Source organism: Myxocyprinus asiaticus, chromosome 43, assembly GCF_019703515.2.
Source record: "Myxocyprinus asiaticus isolate MX2 ecotype Aquarium Trade chromosome 43, UBuf_Myxa_2, whole genome shotgun sequence".
NCBI classification, from domain to species: domain Eukaryota; kingdom Metazoa; phylum Chordata; class Actinopteri; order Cypriniformes; family Catostomidae; genus Myxocyprinus; species Myxocyprinus asiaticus.
This window is the reverse complement of record NC_059386.1, coordinates 4,948,783-4,971,723: the sequence shown is the minus strand read 5'-3', so window position 1 is coordinate 4,971,723 and position 22,941 is coordinate 4,948,783. Positions and strand designations below refer to the sequence as shown.

Below are 22,941 nucleotides of genomic sequence, written 5' to 3'. Positions count from 1 at the left end.
GTGTGTTTTATTATTTTGCGAATACATCATTGCCTTAGTCTTTCAAAATGTTACAGATAAGCGCTTAGAAAGCAGAAGCACTAACGCAATGTAAGCTTATAAACCAATTCCAAATAATGGGTAACTAGTCTTGTAAACGTCTATTGCATCTGCTTATGTATTCTATGAAAGGGGATATTTTTTTATTGATTACAGACAATTCACAGTTTTTCGCTTACATTCATGTCCACAAATTCTGTGGGATGGTGCTCTCGGAGATGGTGCTTCATGTTTGAAGTGTTTCCCAACTGAGCCGACACTTTTCTCCGACACATTTTGCAAATAGGGTGTCCGTCAACACCTCTTGTGTCTTTTAAATAACCGAAATACTGCCACACAGCAGACTTTATCCGCTTAGGTGGGGGGAAAAGAGGCTCCTCCGAGTCCGACATTTGGTTCTACACAGTGTGCATGTGCGTTGGTCTGACAGAGTGACATTGAATACGACTTTCTCATCTTTCATTTAAACATTTTTTTTATTTATTTTTTATTATTAAATTAACCATTAGTAAATGGAAATATAATTAATTTACTTGGGATTTTTTAAATTTATATATATATTATTTTTTCCACACAATACCGTCATTAAGGAAAAGTCAACGGTATGGAAACTGTCTGTTTTTATACCATCATACCGTCATACCGTTACATCCCTACTGTGCAGGCAAGATCAAGTTAGCTAAAATTACACAGATCAGTCCTTATGGCACTATATTTCACATGCTTTGCAGTTATGTAAGCTTACCTGTCCAATAAGAAGAATGCCAATTCAGGGTCGGTTTTGATCCCCAAAACCGAACGAAGGTCCCTCCAGGAATCAAATGCCCTGCCGATGTTCACTCTAGTTTTCACTCGACCACGATCACGTTCCCGCTTAGCCAGACAGGATTCAGTAGATAAATGTTTTTTTTGTTTTTTTGGCTTACTCTGAGTTTGTGTAGGAGTCGGTGTTGTGCTGGGAGCCGGCCGTTTGCTAGATTCCATCTCTAAGATAACATTACCTAGTGTTGCAGTTTGTTGTCGCTGTTGAATAGTGGAAGAGAAGCTATTACTGTCTGAGGCAAGGCTCTCGGGAGTGCGCATAAACGTCACATCCTTTGAATTTTCCCGGCAAAAGCGACCAGCTCCCTTCACATGAAAATCAGTCTACAGGCTTTAATAGGCAACCTAGTAAGTCCGGGAAGGACAAATATTTTAAGTTCTGTTACAAGCTGTTCACACATTGGCAAAAAAAATGGCGAATATTACATGAAAATTGTTACATATTGCATCTTTAATTCATTTTGACTGGTGACAAGGAAAGTGACAAAATACAAACACAACACCTTATAATCTCACTATAGTAGTCTAGGGTTGCGCGGTTTACTGGTACTAACGCAGTATCACGATACCAAAAAAATTAAAATGGTACGATATCATCTTGTTGCTAATTTCGGTACCATATTACAGTATGCTGTCATTAGCAAAACGATATGAGATGTGACAGTTTTGAGATGAAATCAATGACAAATTGAAAATAAAATAAAAAACATCTGGATATGGCCAAATGTGATCATTAAACAGCAGAAGGATGTAATTTAATTAAATAATATACAGTCACATGCGCTGCACGCTACAGATTGAACAAGAGGTGCCGCTCTGTCATCTGTTTCACACACACACACACACACACACACACACACACACACGGGTGCACGCATGCGCACACACTCACACAAACTCAACACATGCTGCTGGTTTTTAATTTTCATGCAGTGTGTTTATAGTATAAACGGCTGTTAACACTTTTTAATTTGTTAACACAAATTAACTCCTCCGGTGCAGCATGGAGATTTCAGCTCAAGGGTCGCGATAGGATTATCCCAGCACTAATGGGAAGCTTGATATAACTAACCAGAAAAACAGGAAGAACTCAAAGGTCTGTCAAAATAAAAGTCCCACTAACATGAAAGCTCTATTCAAATTAATTCAAACCGAGGTACCAGGGCTGGTATCGTACCAAAGCCAAAATTTTGGTATCGGAGCAACCCTATAGTAGTCTGTTTTTTGCTGCATCATGACATAAATTATAAATTATGACATTTCATGATTTTGATTAAAATATTTTAAAAAGAACCTTTATTAAGCATTTATAACACGTGAGTTTAAATTGTCTCTCTATTTGGCAAGTATCTTATGAAAGTCCCCCTTTTTATTCATGTTGTTATAATGGCACATAAATGATTTATAATGCATTCGCAAATAAGTTATTAGTCATTAATGAACCCCTTTATTAACCCTTTACAAAGGGAACCTTGATGTAAAGTGTTACCACTTTCTGTTAAGTTCAGTACATGCTTATTGTTAAGTCACTGTGTACTGCACTAAAATCTTCCCACAATGTTACAAATAACATCCACAACCTAAAATGATATCAATTTTGTGTTTTGTCAAATACATGACTCATTCATTGTTGAGGGTTCCTCAATGGCATACAAAGTATGTTTGAATAACAGTTACAGTGATGATGAAATCATTGGATCAGTTTCCATTCTGCTCATCAAGAAAAGCAGACAACAGGACTCATGTGGTGTAAAATGGCTGGGTGTTTCATACTGTATAAATTTTTGCCAATCATGCCTTCCCTTATCAGCATTATTGGATGTATTACATGACTAATTCAGTTTTGCTTACATGGTAAAAAAGATAGTTTTGGAAAAAGCATAAATTTAAGTTAATGTTTCTGTTTTAAAGGCAGTGACCTCACAGAGTGTCCAGCTTGGAAACTAAAACATAGATATGATAAGCTGACCATTGCATTTCCAGTCTTCGGTCATCTTTCAGGCAAATGCATTTTGCTGAGTTTACCAGCATCATGCTTGTGAATTCCAGAAACTTCCAAATGCACAGTTCCTGAGAATTATAAAGACTTTAATCCAAGAAGCAGCTTCAAGGAAAGCAGTTCTTCCAAGAAAATGTATGAATAGATATGGGAGTATATCCTGCATATCGTTTTGTCAGCCATCTGTTAAAATAAAGTTGAAATCAGATTGCTTAGTAGTTATAAACAGAGTTTCAGTAGTGTTTTAGTTGAACCATTATAGTGTTGACATTTAAATTTAGTTTTTATATTTGTTTTATTTCCAAGTTGTGATTTCAATTTAGTTTCGTTTTCATTTACTTTGACTCTTAAGACCAGGGCTTGAGTTGAGAGGGGATGCCATCCCCCTTGTTGCAATAAATACCAAAAATCGTCCCCCTTGTAAAACCACCATCCCCCCCTTACCATCCCCTTTAGATCAATTGTGTCATGCATTACTTAGTACTAATCATGCAAGTAAAATATTTAATTTTCTACGTTTGATAAATAACTGACTTTAAATAAGGGCGATTAGCCAGTCAAAATTTGATTTCGACATTTGTAGGGTTGCCAAGTTTCTATTGGTGAAATCCCACAATTAGATCTTCACACTTGAACAGTTGGAAATATTCTGCCAGGGTGACGCTTTAGTCACGCAATCTGGCAACCATGAGTGTGCTAGTTCTCTCCACAGTGAAAAGATGCAAGATTTCTGAAAACACCGGCAAGTTTAGCCATGCGTTGATTTGTCCTTCCTAGTGTTCACATAAAAGTTACGCCACTGAAGGTAATGCAAATTTTCAAAAGTTTCCCACACTTTCAAAAATGGCCAAGAGAGCAGTTCAAGAAATATATTTTGTCTTTCAATAAAAAGAAGAGAGCAGAATGTAAGATATTGCTATGACGAGTGTACAATTACAACATGTACATGTTTTTAATTCAGCCAGTTTTCAGGGTTTCGCCCATAAAACGCTTTTGTGTTTTACACCACTGTTTAAGCATCCTTCAGAGAAACAGCCCAAACTTCCTTTACTAGTTCAGTTATTGGAGTAAAATTGTGACAGTGGGCGAATGGTCTAGAGATAAAACCTTTTTTATGATCTTAACGTGGATTCTTTTCACAAAATTCATCATAAAATACAATAACGGAGGGTAACAGGTGCATATTATTTTCATTTATCCCAAGGGTCAATGGAGTAATGCTCATTTTTGTCCAGATCTATTAAATTAAAAATACATAAAAAGGTTGCACAGCAAGTAAAGACGCTGACTACCACACCTGAAGTTCGAATCCAGGGCGTGCTGAGTGCCTCCAGTCAGGCTTCCTAAGCAACCAATTGGCCCGGTTGCTAGGGTGGGTAGAATCACGTTGGGTTAACCTCCTCGTGGTCGCTATAATGTGGTTCTTGCTCTCGGTGGGGCGCGTGGTGAGTTGTGCGTGGATGCCGCGGAGAATAGTATGAAGCCTCAACATGCGCTAGTTCTCCGCGGTAACGTGCTCAACAAGCCACGTGATACGATGCGTGGATTGACTGTCTCAGATGCAGAGGCAACTGAGATTCATCCTCCGCCACCCAGATTGAGGCGAGTCACAGCCATAATTTAAAACATTAATCACATAACAGTATTTATGCAAATGCTGTGTAATTGCATTTATGCCACATCCGAGCAGCATTAAACAGTCTGTGTTAACACACCAAAATGCCACTTTAGATGCAGTTAACTGATATAATTTAAATATTTAATACTGTTAATTGCTATTTAGGGGCATTTTCATGCTTAATGTAGTTTTTAAAGGTTTTAAATTTTATTATAAAATATAATGTGTATCTAAAAACTATGTTTGGTACTGTTCATATATTTTGGTTAGTTTTAGAGTCATGAAAATATATTTTAATTAATTTATGTTTTTTCTCAATTATGTGTAATTTTTATTTCTATTTCAGTTATGAAAATGCTTTTTAGTTTAGTTTAGTTTTCATTAACAGTAATATCCTGTAGTAGTACTAACCCATCTTACAAGTAATAGTAAGTAATAATAGTAGAGATGGTTGGTTCCAAGTTAGTTCCTACAAAAACCTACAACTTCTACTCTTATAGGGTCATTCCATGTCTACTCAACTAGAGGTCCCCAGCTTAAAATTTTGATTTTGATAAAAAAAAAATAAAAAAAAATTCTAGTGATAGAAATACATAAATGAAGATGAAAGCCAAAATATTAAATGCCGTGGATAAATATTTACTGAGTAATCCACTATAGTGTTGTCACAGTACCAAAATTTCAGTAGTCGGTACCGATACCAGTGAAATTTCACTGTTCTCGATACCAATTTCGGTACACAGCATAAATATGCTAATATGACAATGTGCTATTGAATACACCCGTTTAGCCTATTTAAAAAGTTACATTTCAGTGTAAATAATAAATTAAAATAAATGCATGCTTCCTTCAAGTGTTTCTCAATCAAGGATGCATTGCTTAAGTGTTTTTAAGTAGCACCCTACTGAAATCTGTTTTATTCTTTACCAAATCCTGATTACCTTTTTGTTATTATTATTATTATTATTATTTTCCAGAACTCCATGTTTTAGAGTTTAATTTAATTTCATCATCAGTATGGTGTCTAATCAGTTCATTCTTAAGAATGTGAAAATAGAACTTTTAGCATTTTGTTTTGCTAAACTTTTATTCAACAGTAGTATTGCTTGTGATATATTGCTTAATTATTATTATTTATTTATTATTATTATTATAGTTTCAGTGAATATTACATTTTACTATACAGTTATAATAAATTTCTGTCACAATTTCTTAAATTTCAGGGCTCTAACTTGTATTTTGAAATGTGCTGTTGCTGACGGCACGCTGCACGAGTGTTTGTAGCTTGCTAGCCTGCTTAGTCTTATTCTTATACAGTAGTATAAGAATAATTTTATCCTTTGCCATTTTACTGTGTGCTTTAGGTTTTTCCACTTTTCTACTGTTATAATTATAATTTTATTTATTTATCACACATTATATATTTGCACATATACAGTGAAATTCTTTTTTTTTTTCCCCACATATCCCAGCTAGGCTGGGGTCACAGTGCAGGGTCAGCCATGATACAGTGCCCCTGGAGCAGATAGGGTCAAGGGCCTTGCTCAGGGCCCAACAGTGGCATCTTGGCAGTGCTGGGGCTTGAACCCCTGACCTTCTGACCAGTAACCCAGAGCCTTAACTGCTGAGCTACCACTGCCCCTGCCCCTGTTTCATCTGTGTGTATTTTACCGTGCGCACCCATTTCTCTGGGTGTGCTTTTTTCCGCTTATCTACATCTCGTGTCTCGACTGTGTGCATTTGTTTTCTCCACTGTGTTTTACACGGATTATTGCATCAGTCTCAGACATCTGCTGGTTAGGAACCACATCGATCTCAAACCCTCGCCGCTCAAGAACAACAACAACAACAAACAATTGCGGTAAGTCATGGCATCCGCTCATGTTATTGCTATTTACTATAGCTTCTTCCATCAGCAGTGAGGGGTTTACATGTGATAAATGTAAGGAATTAGTCAAGCTGATGTAGAAGGTTAATGAGTTAGAGACACGCATCCGAACACTAGTGGAAGTCAGTGAGAAAGGGAAGCCGGTAAATACTGTTTCGGATGCGGATAGTACAGCGAGCAACATACACACTTTGGTTCCAGCTGAAGAGACCTGTGACTTCAAAATCCACAAAAGGAGGTAGATCGTCTCATACTTGGCTCCTAAACTATGGAATAGTCTCCCTAACACTGTTCGGGATGCAGACACACTCACTCAGTTTAAGTCTAATTAAAGACTCATCTGTTTAGCCAGGCATACACCTAATTTGCCCTTCAACTCACAATTAGGCTGCTTTAGCTAGGTCTGCCGGAACCAGAAACATCCATCATGATCTATAACTCTGCATAAAATTGAATGGCATCTACGCTTTTTTTGTTTCCATGTATCAACCTTGGGATTCATATCCCGAGGTTACCAGAGCCAGCCAGATCCAGCTCCGTTCCTGCTTGGTGTCGGACTCCACTGCTATGTGTTGCTGAAAGATGATAACAAACTACAGCCGGTGCCAGTCAGACATCACTTCAGTCTTTTGACTTCAGAGGATGAACTTATGCCATCTCTAACTGTAAGACATGGGATACTTCATATGCCACTGCCTGAACCTTGGAGTTAGGATGGACCCCACCGAACATCACCGAAATGACCTGCAATGCACCTCATTAATCTCTGCCTGCGTCACCTTTGTCTACTGATGGACTACACTCTTTTTTTTTTTTTTTTAAACAATGGACCTCTACGCTTACTTAATTTACAAATTTAAAACCATGACTTGCACTACACATAAATAACTAATATTGGCATTATATTCATGTTGTTTAGTCAGAGGGGAACTGGCCCCCACAGTGAGCCTGGTTTCTCCCAAGGTTATTTTTCTCCATTAACCAACATCTTATGGAGTTTTGTGTTCCTTGCCTCAGTCGCCTTCAGCTGGCTCACTGGGGTTCTAAATACAATTATTATTTAATTATTTAATTTCTATACACAATTTACAATTATATCAAACTACACAATGATCACTCTAAGACTTTATAAATATTACAGTTTCATTTTTTGTTAATGCATGATTTTCTGTAAAGCTGCTTTGAAATGGTGTGCGTTGTGAAAAGCGCTATACAAATAAAAATGACTTGACTTGCTTTTATTATGACGTGTATTTTTTGCCTGAATCTTCACTTTATGGATAAACTGTTTGCGACACTTTTAAGTCACGTCTGAAATCTCATCTCTTTACACTGGCCTTTGAGTCTGACAAATGAAATGTAGGACACAGTTTTGGAGTGTTTGTATTTTAGATTACTGGTGTTTGTGTATGTTTTATTTTTGAAATATTGTTTTAAATTGTGAAACACTTTGGTCAACTCTGTTGTTTTAAATGCTACATACAGTGCATCCGGAAAGTATTCACAGCGCTTCACTTTTCCACATTTTGTTATGTTACAGCCTTATTCCAAAATGGATTAAATTCATTATTTTCCTCAAAATTCTACAAACAATACCCCATAATGACAACGTGAAAGAAGTTTGTTTGATATCTTTGTAAATGTATAAAAAAAAAAAAAAAAAAAAAATCACATGTACATAAGTATTCACAGCCTTTGCTCAATACTTTGTTGAAGCACCTTTGGCACCAATTACAGCCTCAAGTCTTTTTGCGTATGATGCTACAAGCTTGGCACACCTATTTTTGGGCAGTTTCTCCCATTCTTCTTTGCAGGACCTCTCAAGCTCCATCAGGTTGGATGGGGAGCGTCGGTGCACAGCCATTTTCAGATCTCTCCAGAGATGTTCAATCGGGTTCAAGTCTGGGCTCTGGCTGGGCCACTCAAGGACATTCACAGAGTTGTCCCATAGCCACTCCTTTGTTATCTTGGCTGTGTGCTTAGGGTCATTGTCCTGTTGGAAGATGAACCTTCGCCCTAGTCTGAGGTCCAGAGCGCTCTGGAGCAGGTTTTCATCAAGGATGTCCCTGTACATTGCTGCATTCATCTTTCCCTCGATCCTGACTAGTCTCCCAGTACCTGCCGCTGAAAAACATCCCCACAGCATGATGCTGCCACCACCATGCTTCACTGTAGGGATGGTATTGGCCAGGTGATGAGCGGTGCCTGGTTTCCTCCAGACATGACGCTTGCCATTCAGGCCAAAGAGTTCAATCTTTGTTTCTCATGGTCTGAGAGTCCTTCAGGTGCCTTTTGGCAAACTCCAGGCAGGCTGTCATGTGCCTTTTACTGAGGAGTGGCTTCCATCTGGCCACTCTACCATACAGGCCTGATTGGTGGAGTGCTGCAGAGATGGTTGTTCTTCTGGAAGTTTCTCCTCTCTCCACAGAGAAATGCTGGAGCTCTGTCAGAGTGACCATCGGGTTCTTGGTCACCTCCCTGACTAAGGCCCTTCTCCCCCGATTGCTCAGTTTGGCCAGGCGGCCAGCTCTAGGAAGAGTCCTGGTGGTTCCAAACTTCTTCCATTTACGGATGATGGAGGCCACTGTGCTCATTGGGACCTTCAATGCTGCAGAAATTTTTCTGTATCCTTCCCCAGATCTGTGCCTCGATACAATCCTGTCTCGGAGGTCTACAGACAATTCCTTGGACTTCATGGCTTGGTTTGTGCTCTGACATGCACTGTTAACTGTGGGACCTTATATAGACAGGTGTGTGCCTTTCCAAATCATGTCCAATCAACTGAATTTACCACAGGTGGACTCCAATCAAGTTGTAGAAACATCTCAAGGATGATCAGTGGAAACAGGATGCACCTGAGCTCAATTTTGAGTGTCATGGCAAAGGCTGTGAATGCTTATGTACATTCGTTTTTTATTTTTAATAATTTTGCAAAGATTTCAAACAAACTTCTTTCCTGTTGTCATTATGGGGTATTGTTTGTAGAATTTTGAGGAAAATAATGAATTTAATCCATTTTGGAATAAGGCTGTAACATAACAAAATGTGGAAAAAGTGAAGCGCTGTGAATACTTCCCGGATGCACTGTAAATAAAGTTGAGTTGAGAGATTAAAGCATAAATGCTGTAATTTAATTATATAAATATATAGTTTACATGTGCTGTGTGGTTCAGAGTAGATTAGTGCTCTGCTCTGTCATCTGATACAACCTGAATGATTCTTAATATTTGTGGAGTTTCCAGTGTATGAGCGGTCAGACTTACAGTTGTGCTCAAAGTTTGCATACCCTTGGAGAATTGGTAATATATGTATAATTTTTTAAAGAACATTTGAGTGAGCAGGCAAAACACATTTCTTTATTTCTTATGGGATTCATATTCAACTGTAGGTTATAACAGAATGGCACAATCATAAAACAACAAGAAAAAAATGAAATGACCCCGGTTCAAAAGTATGCATCCCTCAGTTCTTAATACTGTGTATTGCCCCCTTTAGCATCAATGACAGCGTGCAGCCTTTTGTAATAGTTGTCTATGAGGCCCCAAATTCTTGCAGGTGGTATAGCTACCCATTCATCTTGGCAAAATGCCTCCAGGTCATGCAAAGTCTTTGGTCGTCTTGCATGAACCACACGTTTGAGATCTCCCCAGAGTGGCTCGATGATATTAAGGTCAGGAGACTGTGATGGCCACTCCAGAACCTTCACCTTTTTCTGCTGTAACCACTGGAGAGTCAACTTGGCCTTGTGCTTAGGGTCATTGTCATGCTGGAAAGTCCAAGAGCGTCCCATGCGCAGATTTCGTGCAGAAGAATGCAAATTGTCTGCCAGTATTTTCTGATAACATGCTGCATTCATCTTGCCATCAATTTTCACAAGATTCCCCATGCCTTTAGAGCTCACACCCCCCCCCCAAAACATCAGTGAGCCACCACCATGCTTCACAGTGGGGATGGTATTCCTTTCACTATAGGCCTTGTTGACCCCTCTCCAAACATAGTGCTTATGGTTGTGACCATAAAGCTCTATTTTGGTCTTGTCACTCCAAATTACAGTGTGCCAGAAGTTGTGAGGTGTGTCAAAGTGTTGTCAGGCATATTGTAACCAGGCTTTTTTGTGGCATTGGTGCAGTAAAGGCTTCTTTCTGGCAACTCGACCATGCAGCTCATTTTTGTTCAAGTATCGTCATATTGTGCTCCTTGAAACAACCACACTGTCTTTTTCCAGAGCAGCCTGTATTTCTCCTGAGGTTACCTGTGGGTTTTTATTTGTATTCCGAACAATTCTTCTGGCAGTTGTGGCTGAAATCTTTCTTGGTCTACCTGACCTTGGCTTGGTATCAAGAGATTCCCAAATTTTCCACTTCTTAATAAGTGATTGAACAGTACTGACTGGCATTTTCAAGGCATTGGATATCTTTTTATATCCTTTTCCATCTTTATAAAGTTCCATTACCTTGTTACGCAGGTCTTTTGACAGTTCTTTTCTGCTCCCCATGGCTCAGTATCTAGCCTGCTCAGTGCATCCACATGAGAGGTAACAAACTCATTGACTATTTATACACAGACACTAATTGCAATTTAAAAAGCCACAGATGTGGGAAATTAACCTTTAATTGGCATTTAAACCTGTGTGTGTCACCTTGTGTGTCTGTAACAAGGCCAAACATTCAAGGGTATGTAAACTTTTGATCAGGGCCATTTGGGTGATTTCTGCTATCATTATGATTTAAAAAGGAGCCAAACAACTATGTGATAATAAATGGCTTCATATGATCACTATCCTTAAATAAAATATGATCAGTCATATTTTCAAAATCAATGCCAGAATTTCACAGTTTCTGCCAGGGTATGCAAAGACTTGAGCACAACTGTATGCATTCATTCAAAGTACGCATCTCTTCCACAATAAGACTGCAGCCTTTAGCGGTTTAATAAATCACACTAGGACATGTCACGATTTTAATTTGAATAATTGGCCATTTCAATGTATGGAGTAACAGAGCACGTGCTCAAAATTAGCATTTTAAAGCTGTCGTGTGTCAGTCATACTGCGCGCTGGTACCGGATTGAGTCGGTGCTCAGTACTGCAGAAACACTGGTATCGTTACATCTTTTATTTTAGTATTGACTTGGTACCGAAGTACTGGTACTTTTGACAACACTAATCCATTTTTTTGTAGAGGGGGGTCAAAATGGCCATTTTCACCTATGATTTTGGAGCAAAACCACAGACCAAAAAAAATAACCTTAGAAACGTGGCAGCATCATTATTTTATTTTTACACAGAGATTGGTAAGTCTGTTACTAAAATAAGTTGACTTTAGCAATCCTTGTTGTGTTATTTGACAATGGTGAGAGTTCAAAAATGGGAAAAAGCACTTTTTGTGTTCTTTTTCCAAAGATGTTTGTGCCTGTAACACAAGAAGTATTAAAGATATCTTAATATCCTTTTAGATTATGGTTCAGAACAAACTTTTCTTTTGGTATTTTCATTTATAAGGTCCTATATGATTCAGTCCCAGAGATATGGGGATCTCAAAGTGGCTCCATGTGCAAATTACCCATTTTCAATGGTCGAAAACCAATTGTGGGTCACTTTGTATAAAGCTGATACTTATTGTATTTAAATAGGAATGTCGAAAGAACAAATAATGTTGAATGGTTATTTTTTAAATGAGCCAAGTCGGATGATATCTTACAATTTCTCCATCTTATACAAATGATTACGAATTGTCATGAGACATTGTTGGTAGTACACAGTTATTTTTTAGATTGTCGTACAAATTTCAATTGCATACAAGACCATAAAAACAAAATTTTATTTAGATATGGCTTATTTCTTGCATGTGTCAAGGAAAGGCGTAAAATACTACCTCGACAGACCCAACATTCACACAACTCTTGCAGTGTTCCTCTGAACACCCCAGTCATTGTGCCTGTTGGTGTTAATAAGCCTTCACGGAAGTCATAAATTGAAATCCTGCTCTAAGATGAAGTAAAGCTTTGAGCAGCTGCCAAATTAAATGCTTACTCAGCTTGAAAGTGGAGTAGAACTTTTATGAAGGGTGGAGGGTGTCTTTACAGTCCTTTTTGCTCCTAAGCAATACCCTAATGCAGATTTGGCTTGTTTTACAGAATGTACTATAGGCTACAATATCAGCATCACTGAATAATAATACGCTATTCTTAAACTGTGCACTTTTTTCAAAGGTTTTTTCATTTCTGCATAATTTCTCTTTGGCTTTCCTTAAATGTCTGAGAAATATTGAGAGGACTTATTACCCCAAATGCATAATGCATAGAGAAGGGTTGTCTATCAAACTAATTGCTATTACATGAAACACAAATTCAGAATATAGTTCATCTAATTATTTTATCTAGCTGTAAGCTGATATACGTGATGAGGTATCATGTCGGGATAATGCCACTTGCAGAATCCTTCATTAACTATATTAAATCAGACATGCTTTTTGTTTTGTTTTTTGAAGCATTAAATCCCAGTTTATCTAATTATAAATTACATCATAAACCAGATTTATTAGATTATAGATATAGTATTCCATAAAATCTAGTAAAAATGCTTCCGGCCCAAAACTTGAAATCATTATGCTACATAGACTGCAGGCCAGCAATTGTATCCTAGTAGTGCGATGCTTGCTTTGCAAAGTGACCTCGAATAACTTACAGCACAACCGTATTTGTTCTTTTCTTTTAATCAGTATTAAATAGTTTTAACTTTGATTCTAGTCTTGTTGACTAGAACTTTAATGCTAAACTTGTTGTCAATGTTTATGCAAAGAATTGTCAAATGATCTCAAATGAAATAAATTAGGGGGTCATGTATGGGTATGCGCACTTATTCTAATAATTTTTTAAAGATTTTCAAAGGATTTGTTTTTATATTTTTTATTGAAGTTATTCATTAAACATTAAAATGTCCTGCACATGCTCATAGAGCATGATTTTTGTCTTATTTTCTGGTTTAAATATGTACACATCCTTAAAACATGAAAAATTACTTAGCAGAATGACATAAGGTTAGTGCTGTCAGTTGATTAAAATATTGAATCGCGATTATTCGCATGATATTTCAGAGTTAATCGCGATTAATCAAAGATTTTCAAAAGGCTGAAATTTAACTCTATATTTCCTTCTCAGGAAAGACAACAAAACAATATGTAAAAATAATAAATAAAATAAACAAAACCTTCCAGTGAATAAAGATAAAAATAGTATGCCACTAAAATAGTTATTCAAGTTGCATTTAACATTTCCCAAATTGGGGCAAAGTGGCAGGTTGACTAATTGAAAGAACTAGTCCCCATAAGGTGTGTATTCATTGCAATGCACATTAAATCTCTTAAACCCTCATCCTCAACAAAAATAACTGGCAGGCTATGGCAATCTACTTTGCTACACTTGTGAAGCAGCATTAGGATGATTCATGTCAGGGTGTCAATGCACCACTTAACCCTAGCGTCAAGCGCTGCTTTGATGTTCCGACTCCACATGAAAAGGACTGCAGAGAACGGCGGAGTTCGCAATGGCATAGTTACCATACTACTTTTACTTCTTCTGTAATACCTTTGTATGGCAGAAATAGTAAGAGGAGCCTAGTATGGTAGCCATTCCGAATACAGCCAATGTCTTGTTCTGCTTATGATACTTTACCCAAATTGTCCAATAATCATTGGCTGGTGCTTTGAGAGGTCAGCGGCAACGGTGCAAAGTTAAAATAGGTGGAACTTTGAGCGGCTGCTGGGGAAATGTTGATGCAACGCTGATTCATGTGAATGTGGCTACACGTGTTATATTTTACAGACCTTCAATGGTAGAACTCTGGGAGAAAGCTAACCTACCGCATCAGTGTTATTGTGTATCGTGTTTGGCTTTTAGGTAGTAGTGAAGACTTGATGTGCTTCTTTCGTAATTAAATTCCGCCTCACGAAGGCCAAAAAAGTACTTTATTTTTGTCACAAGTCCCATCTGGGTTTGTTTTGTACAGAGGTTCTTTCTCCATCACTTGATCAGTGGGATGGAATCACTTTAGTGTGTTTGTGGTGTGTATGTCAGTGAAATTACCCCTGTACACATCGCAAAGGTTTCACCCTGTTCCAACCAGTATTTAGAACTTGCACGGAGCTGAATAAAATGACATAATCTAATGTCAAATCGGTTAATGCTTTAACGCAGTAATTACTACAGCTTTACATAAGATGTTTTGTTTTGAGATATATTTAACATCTTGTTGAGTTTATGCTTAAAACAAGAAAAAATACTTTTTGCCATTGGGGTAAGAAAAATAAACTTGTTTTCCCTTTAAATTACGCTTACGAATTGGGAAAAACCATTTCTAGTTATAAGCACAAATGTTACTAAATTGTAAATGTACTTGAAAACAAAACAAAATATATTGTCATTTTGCTTCTTACATTAATTTATCTTGTTTTAAGAAAGTTTAAGTATGTTTACTGATAATAAAAAAAAAAGACTTTATTTTTTTTTTTTTGCAATGAATGCCTTGGTTGTAGATTCAACTGGAAAATGTATATCTGAATGCACTGTAAGTCTCTTTGGACAACATTGTCTGCCAAATGCATAATGTGAATGTGTGATATCAACAATTATTCTTTTCATTAATAATTTTATATTTTCTCCACTTACAACAAACCTTTGATTTAGCTTTCTGAGCTGTTTGTGTAAAAGAAGCTCTCAATGGTGCACCCATTCTCACAACTTCTTTTGAATCCAAAACAAAGTGCCTGACATAAAGACAGACAAAAAACCATCTCTTAAATTTCCTGTTTATTTATAGGTTCATTGATCTATAGTAAACAGTGTATTTAAAGTGGCATCAAGTTTTAGAGTAAAACAAACTAGCTTTTGGGTCCAGGGCCCTTTATGGAGGAAATGAAATCTTTGATGCACAAAAGTACCATAATCTCTCACTTCAAATGCAGACTCGAGCCCCATCTGTCTCAAGTGAGTTTGTTCAGAAAGAGCAAAACATGTGGCAAAGTCATGCTGAAAACAGCTTGCTGGAGTTTATCTAGCTCCTGAGAGTGTGCACATAACTTTCTAGTGATGTAAACCAGTCAAGAGCAGGAAGAGTAGGACTCGCAAATGTAGGCTATTGCTGTCTTGCAAAATAACATCTGTCTCCAAAATGGTCCTTTTCAGTACTGCTTTTGTTTTTTGTCAAAGTCATTTTGGGTTAGATTAAAAAAAGAGGTATAAGGAGATATTTGGCACCAGAAAAAAAAAATGTGCAGTGCTTGGTAGTTACAGATTACATTGGATTGCGTAATCAGATTACAAAACTCAATTGTTTGTAATTTTAAAATGTGTCAGATTACAGTTACTTTACAATGGATTGTGTGATTACATTTTTGATTACATTGCCAATCAGCCAACGGCAATAACCACAAATTTGTCCGACAGACCAAGCCAGATAGCACTACATATTTTCAAGATACAATTTTTGCATCTCAAATGTTCACAAGTTTCCTGTATTTTTTATCATTTCTTTAGGTGCTTTCATTGTGTGCTGGACGCCTGGTTTGGTGCTTCTCTTATTGGATGTGGTCTGCTCTGAATGCAGCGTCCTGACCTACGAGAAATTTTTCCTGCTTTTAGCGGAATTCAACTCTGCCATGAACCCAATAATATACTCCTACCGGGACAAAGAGATGAGCATCACATTCAAACAGATCCTGTGCTGCCAGCGACAGGAGAATGTGAACGGTACTGTAGAGGGTTCGGACCGGTCTGCGTCCTCCATCAACCACACTGTCCTAAGTGGAGCCCACCATAATGACCATTCGGTGGTCTGAGGTTCAACAGATGCCAGAATCTACATATTATAAGCAAGCAGTGACTGTGAAAGGCATTTACATCGGCAAAGACGTTATGGTTATAAAGTTTTCTGTGCTGTTTTTTTTTTTTTTTTAATGTTTTGACATTATATTGAGCTATTTAAAGGCTAATGCAAGTAGCCAGTTTAACACAAATCTTATTTGTTCCCATAATTCATTAGAGTGTTTACCCTAGTTCACCCAAAAATAAAATTAATGTCAAATGTTATCATTTACTCACCGTCATGTTGTTCCAAACCTGTACTCAATGGAACACAAAAGGAGACATTACACAGCAGTTCTGAGCTGCTATCTTCCATATAATAAAAGTGAATAGGGACTGGGGCTATCAAGCTCCAAAAAAGACAAGAAAGCACCATTAAAGCATCATAAAAGTTGTCCGTACGACTTGTGTGCAATATTTCAAGACTTATGAAGCCATGCAATAACTTAATCTGAAAAATCTTGCTTGACAGCCATTGAAACCATTCACTTTCATTGAATGGAAAAGTGCAGCTTGGACATTCGGCTATGTATAACTACTTTTGTGTTCCACGGAAGAAAGAAAGTCGTACAGAATTAATGACAGAATTTTCAGTTTTGGGTGATTTTGAAAAAAAGATTATTTTGTCTAGTTGTCATTTTTGGCTAAATTGTTTTAAATCAATAATTTGCATGAATTTTCATTCTTGTACAGCAAGTGTTGAAGTAAAAGAGCTTGTTGAAATATCTAGTGAAACTATCCATTAGTTTGCACTAGAAACAAAGAGTGCACTTGTGGGACCACTGGGAAATAATTTAGGTGAACTATGCAAAATACTTGATTGTTTATTTTTTATTTTATATATATATATATATATATATATATATATATATATATATATATATATATATATATATTCTTTTTTTTTCTTTTTTTTTCTTTTTTTTGCATAGTTTATTTTGCACTGCAGATTCATCCTATGATACCATGCTTGAAAGCAAATACAAAATGTGTATGTGTACAATATGTGCAGTGCAGCCAAATTAAAGACGGAACTATTGATAATTATAACATGGCAGGGAGTCGTGCAAAATTCAACCACCCATCAAAATTGTAACCCCCTTGGACGCCAATATGATCAAAAAGCTTGTTGTGTTATCCTACTATAAATAATAACTAAATGGACATGAAATATTGATTTAAATTTAAATTATTTTATTATGTGAGAAGAAAGGGAGTGTTGAGTAATACAAAAATACATGGAACTAGTACAGCTCTGAAGAAAAATATGTTGCCTGCCACAAAAGTCAGTTATACAGTTTAGCGATTATACAAAACATGCCTCGACTGACCAATCAGAATCAAGTATTCCAGAGAGCTATGTACTGTAATATAATATAGGTTTATTCCATGTCAAATCAAACAAATTTCAGGAACTTCCTCAGCTGAAATGACTTATTTTGTTAATAATTTTTCTGAAGAAAGATAAACATAAATGATGATGAAAGCCAAAACATTAAATGCCATGGACTAGTATTTAAGGAGTTATTCATTATTTGTGGAGAGGGGTCAAAATTACTATTTTGACTTTTGATTTTGGAGCAAAACTGCAGGTCAAAAAATTACCTTAGAAAGGTGGCAGTGTCATTGTTGTATTTTTACACAGAGATGAATGGGTCTTTTACTCAAATTAGTTGACTTCAGCACCCCTTGTTGCATTATACTGTATGTCGATTGTGTTGTTTTTCCAAAATTGGAGTGTCACTACAGAAGTATTAAAGATAGCCTAATATCCTTTTAGATTCTATTCAGGACAAAATTTCTTGTTTCATTTTAAGGCGCTATATGGTTAAATCACAGAGATATTGGGCTCTCAATGTGGCTCCATCTGTAAATTGGTAAGTTTTACCCATTTTCAATGGTCAAATTCCAAATATGGGTTACATCCCTAAAAAAAAATGTAGAGGTTTGGCCACAAAGCTCATTTGCATGTGAAAATAATCAGTGGCGAATTTGTGGCAAATTTGCCAGAACCCTCGATTTTTGTAAGGGATATTATGAAGCTAGTTTTACTTGTACAACAAAACAGATGTCTGAAGTACAAATATGTTTAAACTAAAAATGTACCATATTTATTCACATAAAAAAAATAATGTCAAATGTACCTCTTAAGTTAGTGCAATACCAATATGTATTTTTGGATTTTATAAATGTACATCTGCACCATTGGCATATAATGCAACAAGGGGTGCTGACGTCACCTGTTTTAGTAATATTCCTACCTATATCTGGGTAAAAAAAAATAAAAATAAAAAAATAGTGAAGGCCACCTTTATAAGGTAATTTTTTTAACCTGTATTTTTGGTCTGAAATCATAGGTGAAAATTGTCAGTTTAACCTCACTCTACAAAATAAAGGATTGGGCTACTTCTAAATATTGATCCATGTTATTTAATATTTTGGCTTTCATCATCATTTATGTATATCTTTCACCAGTGTATGTGTGTGTGATTACAGTGCATTCAGAAAGTATTCAGAACCCTTCATTTTTTTCACATTTTGTTATGTTGCAGCCTTATGCTAAAATGCTTTATTATTGTTATTCACATCAATCTACACTCCATACCCCATAATGACAAAGCAAAAACCAGATTTGTGATATCTTTGCAAATTTATTAAAAAGAAAAAACTGAAATATCACATTGACATAAGTATTCAGACCCTTTGCTATGACACTTGAAATTTAGCTCAGGTGCATTCCATTTCTCTGGATCATCTTTGAGATATTTCTACACTTTGATTGGAGTCCACCGGTGGCAAATTCAATTGATTGGACATGTTTTGGAATGGCGCACATCTGTCTAAATAAGGTCTCACAGCTGAAAATGCATATCAGAGCAAAAACCAAGCCATGAGGTCAAAGGAATTGCCTGCAGAGCTCAGAGACAGGATTGTGTCGAGGCACAGATCTGGGGAATCTTTTTTTCGGCTGCATTGAAGGAGCACAGTGGCCTCTATAATTATTAAATGGAAGAAGCTAGGAACAACTAGGACTCTTCCTAGATCTGTCCGTCCAGTCAAACTGAGCAGTCAGGGGGAGAAGGGCCTTGGTAAGAGAGGTGACCAAGAACCCGATGGTCACTCTGGTTGAGCTCAAGAGATCATGTGTGGAGATGGGAGAAACTTGCAGAAGGACAACCATCACTGCAATACTCCATTGATCTGGGCTTTATGGCAGAGTGGCCAGACGGAAGTCTCTCTTCAGTGCAAGACACATAAAAAAGCACCTAAAGGACTCTCAGATTGTGAGAAACTTGATTCTCTGATTTGATGAAACAAAGATTGAACTGTTGGGCTTAATTTCAAGTGTCATGTCTGGAGGAAACCAGGCACCGCTCATCACCTGCGCAATACCATCCCAACAGTGAAGCATGGTGGTGGTAGCATCATGCTGTGGGGGTGTTTTTCAGTGGCAGGGACTGGGGGACTGGTCAGGGTTGAAGGAAAGCTGAACGCAGCAAAATACAGAGATATCCTTAATGAAAACCTGGTCCAGAGTGCTCAGGACCTCAGACTGGGCTGAAGGTTCACCTTCTAACAGGACAATAAACCTAAGCACACAGCCAAGACAATGCAAGAGTGGCTTAGGGACAACTCTATTAATACTAAATTCACTGACAAGCTATATTTTAGAATTTCTCATTTCTTTTTCTGGGGAAATCTAATAGAATTCACCAAAAAGTTATTTCAGGCAATGGAATAGTTTAGGGGTCCAAAGGGGGTTGTAATTTAGAAGGTGGTTTGAATTTCACACAACAAGGGTCCTTAAATATTTGTTTGAGCTGGGTAGACATATACTTCAGTAATTTGATTCATAACAAAATTGACTTAACACAATTTTACCTAACAAAAAGACATGCTCTTGGTAATATCGGTTATATCATTCCCATGCATTTGCAACAGGGAACAACAACTGTGCCTTAAATATACAATTTGAGTAACACTGCCTTTAGCAACTGCCTTTTTTTTACATTGATTGGTCCCAATTTAGACCTCACATTTGAGGCTATTTATTTTGTTTTCAGCCATATCTGAGTCAATATCTGACAACATTTTTCTAAAGTATTTAATGTGCATTGAAGACTACATGCCACTTTGCTAAAACACAGGACAATAGTACAAATAGCATTGTTAAATTGAGAGTAGACAACAGATAATTTTAGTGACGTCCAATCTGGTCGACAAGAACCATGTTTTACATTGAACTTCATTTTTGCATTACATTTTTTATTTTTACGTGCCTCGATATATGTATCGCTGCAGTTTTCTGGTGTAATAAACAGAGGCGCATCAACAATGAGTTTCGTTCACTTTCACACAAAATCGTGAGTAAAACGGCAGATTAACAGATCATAAAAACTAATGTTTTGCTCTGCCCTTACAAAAAATCTAAACGAGCTGCAAACTTGCCACTCATTATTTTCACATGCAAATGAGATTTTGATAAGCTGCAGATGTTTGCCAGAAATTTGCAGCTCTTAGCTGGTAGTGGTTAACCTCCGGCAAACCTTTGGCAACAATGGACAGTTTGCTGCAAGTGTGCAGCAAAGCTCATTTGCATGTGAAAATTATCAGTGGCGAATGTTTGCGGCAAATTTGCCATGAACTCAGTTTTCGTAAGGGCGTTCCTCACACAATGCTATCTTATGACATCGAAACACTTTTACTAAAACGCCTTACTTAAAAGTCAATTCATTTTAACACTTGCATTACATAACCAACTACAATTACAAGCTTATTCAAGCAATTAAGTTGCACTGTGTTGGACTTTTACTCATTGTTTTCACAAGCACAAGCTTGCGATTTGCAACAAATGTTTTCCAGAAGTTTGTGGTAGTGGTGAACCTGCAGCAAACCTTTGGCAACAATTAACAATTTGACGCAAGTTTGCCGCAAAGCTCATGTGCATATGAAAATAATCAGTGGCGAATTTGCTGCAATTTGCCGGGGTGAGGGTTCAAGACCAGCAAAGCATGTGAGACGGCACGTGATCCGAAAGTGTCATAAAAGCGCCACAAAATGACGTGGTTGCTTCAGCTATTGTGTTTTTCATCTCACATATGCTTTTTATGACACTATTGGTTAGGTTTCAGTTAAAGGTTTACGTTAGGGAGGTTGGTTCTGTTCATTCAAAACTCCATAGAACATTAAGCCCAAAGTATACTTTGAAGGCGAGCCTGTCAATGTATACTCCATATAACTGTCTGCACATACATAGGCAGTTGGTGCATTCACGCTACGACTGCTATGAGACAGCGGACAGTTTCTCTTGAGGAGTTTAGACCCATAAAGATGCCTTTATTGTCCTTCAGACTCAAGTTATACAAATGCAGGTATCTCCTGACCTCCTCTCACATCTACTGTTGTTGTTTTTACCTTCATCTCCTGTTGTTTAGCGGTGATTACATAATCTTACATAAGCTTCTTCCTGACTACAAAGGCTCAGCTGTTAGTGTTGCCACCTTGTGGACCCATCAATTAGTGCAAATAATTCCAGGCACATGCACATTCTGCGTGTTTACAGACGCGCGGTTAGAAAAATCGGGCTGCGCGAGTTCAGTGCTTGAGCACTCTGCTGATGGCGAGATTTACGTCACACATTTCTGAACGAAATATACTTTGGGCTTAAACCTTAAAAACATCTTTTTTGGAGAACATTTACCTTGCTTTTAGCGCTCCTCAGTGGAAATTTCACCTTGAAACTGCAGCGATACGTGTAATAAACCATGTAATTTCATTTAGCAAAAATGTTGCTAGTCACTTAATTTTCATGAGATCATCTGAATTTGGGGCCACGGAAATGACCATTCATGAAAGTGGTGCAACATCCCTTGTGTCATGACCATAATCAAAATGTAATCATGTTTAAATATTTGTACAATTTTTTTTTATGGTTAAACATGGCAGAAATGAAATTATCAGAGTCAGTCTGTACTCCATATACCAGTGTATGTGCGTATGTATATAATATGTGTATATATTCATATATGTTAATCAAAAAGGGAATGCTTATTGTGTAAAGTTAAACATTTTGAACCATTGTATAGCTATTTTTCTTGTATAGCTACTTAATTTCCTTTTATTTTATACTTTTTCTTAAAATCTAGTTTAAACAAAAAATTTTGCCAAATGTCTTTGTTCTGGAAGGACCAGTGTTTGTAACTGTAGTGCCACATACACTATCCCCAAACATTTTTGGCACTGAAGGCACACTTAAAAATCTATGAATGAAATACCAAATAGCAAGCCAAGTGGTATTTATATTAAAGAAAGATAGCACAACCACACTTTTCACGCAAGCATTTAGCTAAATGTTTGTTTAATATGAAATATTTAACTAAAAATTTTGCGTGAACTTGTGGGAAACTGACTTCTTACATTCACCAAAAAGTAAATAACTGGCTCAAAGAAAAGCTGTATCATCATTTGTTTATTTTGTAACATTGGGCTGATATTTGTTTCTTATTCAATTAAATTCATACATTTTAAGTGTTGCTTAAATGTCCAAAAGCTTTTTGAGGCCACTGTATCATAACAATGCTTGACATGCTACAATATCTGTGAAAGGAACACATGTATGGTCTGATGTTCAGATGAGGGAAATATTCTCAGGAAATGATCTTCTGTTTAAAACTTCAGAAATTGTTAATGACAGTATTGTTGTTTAAAAAGGTATTA

The 22,941-nt window shown here is 36.9% G+C and overlaps 1 protein-coding gene across 3 annotated transcripts in view; it reads left to right on the top strand.

Annotated features, from left to right (window-relative positions):
- LOC127433283 (lysophosphatidic acid receptor 1) overlaps positions 1–22,941 on the top strand; it is a 70,129-nt gene that overhangs the window by 31,531 nt on the left and 15,657 nt on the right. Inside the window, exon 3 of one of the 3 annotated variants that reach the window (XM_051685026.1) lies at positions 15,898–17,004. The exons of the other annotated variants lie outside the window; for them this stretch is intronic. Coding sequence (XP_051540986.1) covers positions 15,898–16,199 — 302 coding nt within the window. The 3' untranslated portion in view covers positions 16,200–17,004. Of the gene's footprint in view, positions 1–15,897; positions 17,005–22,941 lie in introns of those variants that run through there. 3 annotated transcript variants of the gene reach the window in all.